Source organism: Phyllobates terribilis, unplaced genomic scaffold (assembly GCF_046119375.1).
Source record: "Phyllobates terribilis strain yellow unplaced genomic scaffold, ASM4611937v1 Scaffold_5__5_contigs__length_657084704, whole genome shotgun sequence".
Taxonomy (NCBI): Eukaryota; Metazoa; Chordata; class Amphibia; order Anura; family Dendrobatidae; genus Phyllobates; species Phyllobates terribilis.
In genome coordinates, this window is record NW_027362765.1 from 426,553,570 (window position 1) to 426,565,877 (window position 12,308).

The 12,308-nt window shown below is 41.0% G+C and overlaps 1 protein-coding gene across 4 annotated transcripts in view; it reads left to right on the forward strand.

Annotated features, from left to right (window-relative positions):
- The window catches only part of EXOC6 (exocyst complex component 6), a 263,669-nt gene that overhangs the window by 180,031 nt on the left and 71,330 nt on the right, over positions 1 to 12,308 (forward strand). For 2 of the 4 annotated variants that reach the window (XM_073685247.1, XM_073685246.1), the window contains exon 19: positions 1,257 to 1,286. The exons of the other annotated variants lie outside the window; for them this stretch is intronic. In XM_073685247.1, the coding sequence (XP_073541348.1) occupies positions 1,257 to 1,286 (30 nt within the window). The remainder of the gene's footprint in view (positions 1 to 1,256; positions 1,287 to 12,308) is intronic. 4 annotated transcript variants of the gene reach the window in all.

Genomic DNA, 12,308 nt, shown 5'->3' on the forward strand with positions numbered 1-12,308 from the left:
TGTATAGTTATTTTTTTTATTTTTTTTAGTGGTGAAAAAAAAAAATCACTGCATGTCCATATTTAAAAAAATATATCTTTGTGTCTCAATTTACTGAGACTGGTAACTTTTTTATTTTTCCATTGATAGATTTGTTTAAGGGCTCATTTTGGCTTGGCAAGCCCGTGATTTTATTAATACCATTCTGGGGTTTGTTACATATGGGTTTTTTTGTTTTTTTTTTAATTTGCTGTTTTTCTTTTCATTTCAATCTTTAATAAAAAAAAAAATAGTAATCTTGCAATTTTTACACATAGACAAATACTTTCTGCCCTTTCAGGAAGAGTTTTCATCAGTTTCATTATCATCAGAGGCAGGATTACAATGACCGGTAACACAGGATCCACCAATCACAATAGAGGATGACTCAGCTCCTCCTACCTTTGCACACGCCCATTAGATACTTCAATACAAAAGATGGGGTCCGTTGTGGCTAATGTTCATGTATTGTTTCCTGAAATCAAAGGAAGTAAGAATCTAAAAAAGCCCCAGTGGCCAGTGTGAGAATTACAAGATTTATATTTATTTTTAATACAAATCAAGTAAAAAAAAATAAAAAAAAATACATTTAACACGAAAAAAATTTTTTGTTAAGAGCCTCCCTTTAAATAATTTTATATTTTGGTATCTCCAACTGTCCTAAAGGCAATATATGACGGAGTGGCACGCATGCTGATGGGTCTGTTCTTGGGATTGTGGGGTCCCAGCAGTCAGGTGCCCACCGATCAGCAGGTTATCTGTCACCTGTCCTGTGGATGGCGATCAATGTTGGAAATAATATCCCTTTTACCTGTTTTTGACTCTTAGATAATAGTATTTGGGAAGTTATCTATAATGCTCATATAAAATTGAAAGGATTTGGTTGTCATCCAAATGTGCTCACTAACCAATTGTTTTATAATTTTATGTTTTTTTCCACTAATACACCCAGTAAAGAAAATAACCAAGATCCTAACTAATGACAGTATATACAGGCGTGGTGGAAGGGAACCTTTTTATGCCCTAGGTGAATTTGCAGTCCTATGTAAAATGATCAACCAAATTGCAGACTCTCGACTACACTGATGAAATCGGCTCTGCTATATCTGTAAACTCCGAGCTGCCTGACGAATAACCTGCTTTGTTGCTTTTCTATCTCTGCTCTCCGCTTCTAACACTTCTTTCTTACATTTCTTCCTTTTTTTTGTGCTTTCATTGCTCTGCTGCTTTCCCTTCAGAATAACAGCAATGACCACGGAGCGATGTCGGTAAGTAGCTGCCTGCGGAGAAATAGTAAATGACTGTGTCCACTTAAAGAAGCACTCCTCCTCCTCCTCCTATAACATTTTTATCCTCTTAATATACTGCAATCATATAATATAGCACTGTGCACTTACAATTGCTCCTTTTGCATTTCTACCCAGTTAATCCTTCTCCTCTCATCATGTGATTAAAAACGGACTAGCTGAATCCTTCAATGCTCTATGTAGAAACAGGAGGTCAATTTTCTCTGCACAAGTCACAAGTCGCTGCAAAAGTCCCTGGCAGGAGAAGGAAGGGGCAGCTGGGTCAGGAGATGAAGAGAGGAATGATGTCTGCAGGGAATAGAGACTTCCTGTTTCTGCATAGAGCAGAGAAAAGAGAAAAATTAATTGGGTAGAAAGGCAAAATGAGCAATTGTAAGTACACAGTGCTATATAATATGATTGCCGTATATTAAGAGGATAAAAACTTTGATGGGAGGAGGAGGAGGAGTGCTTCTTTAACATGCTAACTGGCCCGTAGATTGCATAGGTCAGTTATTGGAAAGCATAATATTTAGTAAATTCTGAAAAATTATACATTCATTTACCCAACAATATGTCGTGAAATTCAGTGATATTTTCCATTATTTTGTTTTGTGTGTGTTCTGTATAGCTTATTAATGGGGTAACAATACTTTCAGGAACTTTTCATCAAAATCTCTACTTGCTGTCTGTAAATGAAAACATCCAGAGGCTAAAAACTCCCCCTTTCTTGTCTTGCTTCTCATCCTCACAAGAGAAAGCTTTGTTTTACTCAAAGAGTTATTAAAAAAAAAAAAAGATATCTCCTAATTATAAGATTGGGGATAACTTGCTGTACGTCAATTATCCAACCGTTAAAACTCCCAAGCAATGGATCGGAGGTGCGCACGTTCAACCTCTGCTCCGTTCATTGTCTATGGTACTGCTGGAGAAACCTGAGCCCTGTACTCCGCTATTTCTAGCAGTCCTGTAGACAATGATTGGAGGTCAAGTATTTGCACTTCTTCTCCATTCAAGACATGACTGCCGAGCCCCATTCTTGGGATCCCTAGTAGTCCCAGTAGTCAGACCTCCAGTGATCAGCAAGCCTGCCTTTAATTTTTGGGTTTCATTGATATGACCATCACAATGATGATCTGGCAACATAATTCTTCAGGTCAGTGCTAGAGTCGAGCAAAAAGATTTTTGCTGGTCCAGTGGGTATATCAGTAGTTCATGGCCACCAGACCAAAGCGTGTGAACCTTCTCCTAACTCTTTTGGCATCTCCAACACATTTTCTCTTTAATGTTACTAATCAGAAGATTCTCCAGGGATGTCGGCCGGTAGGAGGAGGTTCGCAGGACACTGGTCCGGCGGCCACAGTCAGGGCTGCTCCACCAGAGCCCTGCAAAAAATTTTTGGTCAACTAGTCAATTCCATTACAGCAATTGCAAATTTATATATTTTTTTTATACTTTTATTACTTTAAAAAAACTGTAGGAACTTTGTAAAAAAAAATATATATATATATACGGTATATATATTTATTTCTATCCATGGAGTTGTATGAGTGCATTTTTTATTTTTTGGTGCTTACAACATTTTGACATTTTGATCGCTGTAAGGCTACATTCCCACGATGAGCTTTTGTTGAGTTTTTGACGCTGCAGAATTTCTTCACCTGTTCTTTAAAGTAGATTATTTCACGTTTTTGACGCTGCGATTTTTGTTTCTTTTTGGTGTGTCACGCTGTAAATAAAGTTGATTTGTTCTTGATACTTCCTGATATTTGGATTTGAGAAAAACTTTTTGATATACTTCGGTGCGAATTACATGCTTTTTTGATGCATCTCTGCCTCGGAAACACACTAAAAACGCATGTGCATTTTTTACCTGCAGATTTTCTGCATCTAATTCAAGTCTACGGGCACAATCCTTACAGAAAACTCAGTGTACCCGCAAGAGCAATTGACATGTTGCGGATTTGAACCAAGCACCGCAGGTCAGGTTACGCTAAGTAAAAAAAGCCTGATTCCAGTGATGTCACTTACTAGGCTGTATGTTGCTGTTTCAGTAAAATCAGTATTTTATCAGCAGGAGATTATCACTACAGGACTCGTGCCTCCTAGTCTACTGCTCGCTGTAACCCCGCCCCCACAACTGATTGGCAGCTTCTCTGTAAAGCTGCCAATCAGTGGTGTGGGCGGGGTTATACAGGGCTCAGCATTCCCGAGCTCTGCAGACCAGCAAGTGACACATCGTTGGAATCCGGGTCTCAGCCCCTATATCATGCTGCTCTCGGATTACATAAAAAAAAACTGATGACAGATTCCCTTTAAGATATCTGACTGCCAATAGCTACAGTATCTGGACCCCTGTATGACCATGGGGAAATAGGATATTTTTGTTATCTGCACTCTCACTGGACTAAAGCAAGAGCCATTATCCTTCAGGAGTGAACTGGCCTTGATGTTTTAGATGTCGAGCTCATAGAAAGATCTTCGAGTTTCTTTTGCATCAGGATTTTAACCCAATCACAACTAACCAGCGCCATTCATCATTGCAGAATAATACATGCAGGGTCCGCATCCTAAAGAGCTACTGCCTCTATGTAAGATGCCTACTCTCTGTATACACTGGTCTGTGTCATAGCTGATGGATTGGGGCTTCTCCAATACATTTTATAGCAGCGTATACTGCCATGTGTGTACTGCCCCTTTAAATATGGATTGTTTTCCAGCTAGGCACAAATGGCTGAGATGACAGCATAAATTTACGGCCGGCAGATCATATCTCGTATATCATGTGGATGGTGTTTGACAGTATAAATAGGACACATGGGTTCCTGTACAAGACATTGCATTGCTAAGTGCTAAAGCCTATGGTTCTAGTGCGAATACCCTAGAGTTTCTGTAATGGTGCTCGCTTCTCTGTGGGTAGTAGTGTTTTTGTATTTTTTTATAGTTCCATCATTTACAGCATTAGTACCTACAGGTATTAGTTTGATCCTAGGCTTTATTCACAATTTCCCAGTTATAAAATAGTATATGTGATATATATTTTTGGTGGGATTCCTCTGAACTAAATGACAACGCATATTAGCCATATATGTTTGACTCTTTTGGCATTCGGCATATTGGGTGGGAACGTTGGGTAGTGCCTCCGGCCACCTCCAGAGTAGTAATGATGACTTTCCCATAACGAGTGCTGATCGATGCTATAGCAAAGTCAATCGGTGATCATTTACTAAATATTTGGGAGGGTTTCGAATGAACAAACGTTTGTATGATCGTTTCGTACATGTTCCATCAATGTCTGCAGCACAACCCCTATGATAATGAAGGGAGTCAGTCAGACCAATCTGAGAGTATGAACTAAGCACACAGCCTTGTGGAGGATGTAGCCCCTATCAAATAATCGCACCTTCATTGTTTCAATCGCGGCCTCCGTTCTACAGAAACTGAAGTTTAATCCAAAATATTAATTAGAGCACTGGTTGTACCTCGGGTGTGGCCAAAAGGCTCAAGCTAAGTAGAGTGCTGGGTGTACATCTGGTGTGGCCAAAAGGCTCAAGCTAAGTAGAGTACTGGGTGTACCTCGGTTGTGGCCAAAAGGCTCAAGCTAAGTAGAGTGTTGGGTGTACCTCGAGTGTGCCCAAAAGGCTCAAGCTAAGTGGAGTGCTGGGTGTACCTTAGGTGTGGCCAAAAGACTCAGTGCACCATTGTGCCCACTGGTTTTGCATGTTCAGCCTCCCTCATTGGTGATTGACAGCAACAACCTTTTTTCAGAGTTTTCTCTACAAACAGTGTTAAATCTAGGAAAGCCTGCTCTGTCAATCACCAGCGAGGGAGGCTACATCCCCTAAAAGGCTACTTGCGTATTATACTGTCAGTTTGGGCTGACATACTCCCTTTAAAGAAGCACTCCTCCAATCAAAGTTTTTATCCTCTTAATATATTACAATCATCATATTATATAGCACTGTGTACTTACAATTGCTCATTTTGCCATTCTACCCAGATAATTCTTTTCTCTGCTCCATGTAGAAACAGGAAGTCTCTTGTCCCTGCAGAAATCATTCCCCTCTTCAACTCCTGTCCCAACTGCCCCCTCCTCCCACTTTCAGGGACTTTTGCAGTGACTTATGCCTCATACAGGGAAAATTGACTTCCTGCTTCTATATAGATCTTAGAAGGATTCAGCTAGTCAGTTTGTAATCACATGGTGTCATAGATCTAATGGAGAAGAGGAGAATTAACTGGGTAAAAAGCTAAAATGAGCAATTGTAAGTGCACAGTGCTATATAATATGTGATGACTGCAATATATTAAAAGGATAAAAAAAATGTATTCTTTAAGTTAGTCACTTTAAAGTAGAGTTGGATGGATTGATTCGTAGGACACCTCCATCAAAGAGGTCTCGCCTTTGGACGGGAGGTTTGGTAATCTCTTACCTTCCGGGATCCCGGTCTTGGCTTTTGCAATCATGACGTTGCACCAGCCCGGCTAATCAACAGCCAACTTGGGGATCCCGGAGGGTAAGACTCGCGAGCCTCTCATCTAGTGGCCAGACTACTGACCTGGCCGATGGACCGCCGTCCTGGAAATCGATCCGCCCAACTCCACTTGGAAGTATTCCATATTTACTATAGTAACTAGATATATACAATGCAAAAGTAATAGATACAAAATTATATATGCGTGTGTTATATGTGTAAATATATATTTATTATATTATGCCCTCTATACGGCACAACCTTCCACCAGACATGAATATGGAAGCTTAGCATTTTCTCCGGGATGGGATTAATTTGCTGGGAATACAGTAAATGTCACCAGAGTAGAGAATGAATTACGAGGAGTACAATGACCTTTCCCCAGCCGGGCTCGGAGTGGGGTGTTTGCTTGTGCTTCAGCTCAGGTTTAATATTATGTGCTGATGAGAATGTGATAAAGCCGCCCGTACATATTTTAAGCATGAGCAGAATGAATTATTGGCACAGGGAATCCTGTCATTACAAATCTCCACTTGCCTCTCTGTGGCTTGTCTAATCTCTCCGCGGATCACACCAAAACCTTAGAGATATTTTAATCTAATGACAATATTTTATTTGCGGAGCACAACATTGTGCAGACGGAGACGTAACCCTCGTGGAGCCCGGGAGACTTAAGTTCCATTCAGACAAGGCGATAATCATTCGTAAGAACGCTTACAAATAATCGTGCCGACAGTCACCACATGATTGGATTGTTTATGTCATCCTAGAAATCATTGTTATCGACAGCACATCACCCGGTTTAAAGAGAAGATGTGCTGCCGAGAACATGATACGGTCTGGGCACCGAGCAATCGTATCAGCTGCCAATAAGTGATTATCTAGTAGATCAAGGCTCAATAACGGGCTGATATCGGATTGAAGAACCTTCTACTGGCTTATCGATAAGAATAAAAGTATACTTACATTTTTGAAAATTTGCAAGAAAAATATATTCTGGAATCAACCGCTAGTCTGTGTGTCTCCAGTTTGATTTACATTTTAAGCTGCTGTGTATTCGTCATAGGCAGATCTATTTATGCATTATATACTACCAGGGAAACCGGATAAGAAGCACTCCTCCTCCCATCAAAGTTTTTATCCTCTTAATATATTGCAATCATATTATATAGCACTGTGTACTTACAATTGCTCATTTTGCTTTTCTACCCAGATAATTGTTCTCTTTTCCATTAGGTCTATGACATCACGAGATTAAATACTGACTAGCTGAATCCTTCTAAGCTCTATGTAAAAACAAGAGGTCAATTTTCCCTGTATGACTCATCAGTCGCTGCAAAAGTCCCTGGCTGGGGGGAGGAGGGAGCAGCTGGGTCAGGGGTTGAAGAGGGGAGTGATTCATGCAGGGACAAGAGACTTCCTGTTTCTACATAGAGCAGAGAAAAGAGAAGAATTATAGGTAGAAGGGCAAAATGAGCAATTGTAAGTATACAATGCTGTATAATATGATTGCAGTATATTAAGATGATAAAAACTTTGATGAGAGGAGGAGGAGGAGTGCTTCTTTAAGGTCACAGGAATATTCACCTATAGGAGAAATGTTATAAAAAATGTAATTTTTACATTAAAGAGTATGGAGGTGTTTAGGGATGAGCGGACCTGTAGAAGTTTGGGTTCTGGTACCCGACCCGAACCTTAGTCCAAAGTTCGGTTCGGGCACCAAGACTGTACCCGAACTTGAACCAGAATCCAAACCCCATTGAAAACAATGGGGTCTCTCTCTTTCCTCCGGACTTCCCCCTGTACTCTGAACATTAAAACGGACTTCCGGGGTAAGTCCATGATGGGAGTTTTGCATCAGACACAAACTGTCCAGTATGAACCCCAAGCTTTTAAGTTCGGGTTCGCTCATCTCTAGAGGTGTTCTGCTGGACCCCCAGCTGTAATCTGTAGAGGAAGATGCAAATAAGTGTTTCATTTCACTATTCTGCCTCCACTGGGCTATTATGGCATTACATAGGGCCTTTTAAAATTTAGGGGCTTCTTGCCTAATATTTGAATGTGCTGGGTCCTCCATAGACTAGTGCATTTTGTAGCTTTTCATCCCAGGGGGTATGATTTAAAGGTTTCCTTTAATCTAATCGGGTGTGTAAGAATGGCTTTTCTAAATTTAACCAATTTTTTAAAGACGCTCATCAAGGTCGGGATAATTAAAATATGTTAAAGAATTATGGTAAATGCAATACCATTTCCTAATAAATGAGCTTGTGTACCTCCAAAGTGCACATTAATTGGTTAATGGGACAGGTTACGCGGACATGATAAATTGGGTCTTCCATGTATTTCATTCACGACTATTAATCCGACTGGCGGCATTTAATGCTACATTTCCCCGTCATTTCTTAATGCTCACTGTCGCTTACCCAGCCAAAATTAGCTGTTCACTAGGGCAGTCCTTAGATCCTTTTCCCACTGAGATGAAATAGTGGGTTCACGTTCATCCAAAGATGGAATTGCACCAATTGTAGTAACAATAATCTGACTTTTTGCTTTACTCATTGAGGAAATAGCTGGAAGTAAAGGAAATGTTCTTCTTGAGTATTTGCCCATTTTCCTGTTTTATTGAATAAAAGAAGTTGAAACAACCCCATTGGCCTGTGAAAGTGATGGACAATGATTTAGTTCTTTCCTATGTTGCCCCTATCGTCAAGGATCGTTTAGTGGATGGTCACACCCAATACAGAAAAAACAACAGTGAATAAATGGACGCATTATATAAGTTATTGTCAGTCATGAGCTCCTCTGTGACGTATGCAGATTATGTGGCCTTGGGCTAACCTTTCTCCCAAAATAACATCACCATTGTTATGTTACGTGAAGTTTGAAGAAACTTTCAATCATAACCATGGAAAGCTTGTTCCAAAATTTCCACCCAACACATTTCCTATATTCTGTGTGTGATTTCCTTTACCCTGATGATCTGTTTGTACATTACGGATATTTTGTATATATAGTATATATGGAAAGGTGGACAGGTATTAAGTAAACTCCAATGAAATGTCTTCTAAAGATTTTGGGATTCAAGAATTCTCTTGATTTTGGAGAACTTAATTACGGTTCCTGGAGGATTTCTGTTTGCTTTAATGTATCATTATTTTGGGACGGCCTCTAGGCTCTTGTGTTATTTTTCCTTAAGGCTGGGGGGTTGGCTATTTGTGTTGGGTCATTGTTTCTTTGATTGGCAGTTAAATCCTTATTTCACAGCTTGCAGTAAAAAGCCAGTGGGTAAAGGATGACCCACCTCGAGGAGCTAAATTCAGAAGCTGTCAATCAGCAAAATGTTAAAGAATAGGGCTCCTCACTGTTCTCCCCAAATGTCGCCTCATGCTGTCCTTGATTGGCACAGTCTGGCAGGTAGGATGGATGAATCTGTCACCGGCTGGTTAATTGTGTTGCCGATTTCAGTCCGACGTCAAGTCTTTGAGTAGTAAGTAGCTCAATGCAAAACAAATTAGCAGATTGTAGTCATATTTCTCATCCTATGTGCCTTGACTTTCCTGAATGCAGTCCATAAATCATACTGACTGACACACTTGTGAATGATGAAAGCTGCTTTTGAGGATGCAAGCGGGAATCTAGAGAGCGTGGAGGCCAGGAACGTGAAGGTGGCATGGAAGGATGCATATGGCTGACCTTTTGGGAATTTTCTGAGAGCTTATGTCTCCTGACCACAATTGTTCTCGGAATGAAAGCTTTTTGGCCACTATAGAAAGGACTGAGGATGTCAGCAGATTCCCTTTTTTCCACAAATTCCTTTGAAATATTAGAACGTAGTCGAAGGGGTTTCTTTCTATAAAACAACAGGAGCTTCTGCTTTCCTAGAAGAACCTATAGGAAATCGAGGACATGGGAAGTAGGTACCATCCTTCACACTCCCTTCCACGTTGAATGTGGTCCTTGTAATTGGTAACATATTGTTGTTCGATTAATTGGTAATCTATGTATTTGCCCTAACCCACCGTACTACATTTTACAAATTTACTGGGTTCCAAAAAGAGGTCTACCATCTTTATTTTAGGCCTCATGAACACAGAGGCTAATGGAGGGTCTTAAAGAGTTCTTACCAACAGGTTGGAGGTGCCCTTTTTATTTAAGAAAGGACGGATCAGCCTCAGACTGATGATTCTTTTTTAAATATCACTTATTAACAAGAGGTCCCTAATGTCCCCCTAAAGGACCCGACCTTCATGAAAAAGTTGGGTCCAAACTTTCGGGTTGTAGAATACCATCATTGCAGAGTGGGATCAAGCAACCAACCCTCTGCAGCCCTCCTTGCTGCAAAAGAGCAACATTTTGCTCCCAGCACTAACCCAATGCTGCCACATACTTTACCAAGGTGTTACTGAACAGTAACCACTTACTAAAGTATGCGGCAGTGGCGGGTAGATGAAAAGAGCGAGATCTTGCAAGTGGGGCCGCGGAGGTTGTAGGATTCCGCTCTACATGCCGGGATTCTACAAAAGAGTTTTCTACCAAAAGTCGGATCTTTCAGAGGGGCATTAGGGACACTTCAGACCTCTTCTTTAAATAGGTATTATTTACAATAATTCATCAGTCGGAGGCTGCCCACTCTTTTCTTTAATATATAGGGCAGCTTCATAAGATTAGGATGGCCCAGTCTGCTGCAGATATATTGTACATAGGATCATTCGTAGAAACGATCCGACCCTCAGCATGCCAGACTAAACCAGCACATCAAGGACTTGTTAGTAAAGAAAAAAAATTGTAATGCTCATGGGCAAATTGGCGACGGATTAGACACTATTGACCAGTTTTGACATTCACTTCTTGATTCTAATTTTCAACATGACAGATCATTGATTCTGCAGACGTTAGCCTCCTGTCATTGCGGACCATTGTGTGTAATTTTAAACCAATGGCCAGATGAAATTATCAAAATTTACCATTTCACCTGAATATTCTAAGTACATGGACAAATTTAGGCACCACCTGTGCCACCAAATGTTTATTTTTTGCATTATATTACAGGTCTCGCAATTTTTTACATTGAGCCTTATCTTCTTATATTTGCCTACTGACACAAAGAAACCATTTTTGAAAACAATTATCTACTAGGAAATAAGAAATGACACTTTATTTAGTCAATTCCTTTACATTTTCCCATTCTGAGATTTGACACCCACCGACCTGATATTGATGACCTACACCTGTCACCCCAACCAACCAGCTGTAAAGACAGTGAACGTGTAATATGTAGGTGTTGCAGGACATCTACTCTATTCTCTTGCATAGGAACTGTTCTGCAGTAGCTGACAGCAGCCACTACACATTGAATGAAACACTGTGTTCAATGTGTTTACTTCTGACCACACCCAGGACTTTATAACAAGTGATCGGTGAGGGTGCAGATTGTGGGACTCCCATTGATCTGATATTGATGACTGGACAACACCTCTAAAAGAAAAGTCTTAAAGCACAAGTCCAGCATTTTTTTACAATGCTGGAGTGTTGCTTCTAATCTAAGGCCCTTGACGATAGTCTTATACTTACCCGTCGCCATCTTCACCTTCTATCGGCGCTGCCCCTGTCCTGCTCCGCTATCTTCTGACCCCAACTTCTGACTGGTCAGAAGTAACGATCACAATGTTGCGTAGTGACAAGGGACTGTGGGCTCCTACCCGATCCCTCGAACTAGGGGTGCCCTAGTCTATTCCTGTCCCCCGATTACTCCTGAAGGTGGAGACGCCGGGTTCTTGTACCTATCTATGCTCCTAACTTATCCCTTATCTGATCCCCCCCCCACCCAAGGAGGGGAGGGGCTGAAGTGTATAGGAAAACACTAACCAGACAGACAGGGGTTAACGGACAAGGATAAAAAAACTACAATCATACAAATGCATTCCCAAAACAACAGAGTGGGAAACAGAGTTGGTATAGGAAGGGTAAAACAAATGTGAGAGGATAAGGATAAACATGCAAACCAACTCCACCCAGCAATCTCCTGAAAAACTCTCCAACCGCTTACTCCAAACACTGAACTTTCTCCTTCTCCAGCAAACCAGGAAGTAGAACTCTCACTAGTAACTCCCAAGTGTCAGTGGCAAACATCTGTACCAGAGGGGAGTGGCCAACACAGAACAGCTGAGACAATTCAGGATGGACAGCTCCAGGAGATCAACTGAACTAATTAACCCTTGCTATGACAGCAGGAAAACCTGCAATGTTTAATAAGATGGTGAAGCAGTTATAATAAGTGCAGGAGTTGGTGTAACCAGACGCTGCAGTCTTCTGGCCCCTCTCTGTTGCGCTATTCCCGGGACACACAAGCTCTCAATGCAAGTCTGTGAGAGCCATAACGAGACTCTCATAGACTAGCATTGAAAAGTGACCTCCGCGCAGCTCCATGAAACACTGGAGCAGGCGGCAGGTGACAAACTGCTGGAGACTGACGGGAGTAGCGGCGATAGAAGGTAAAGACAGCGTCAGGTAAGTATAAGAATACGGTCAG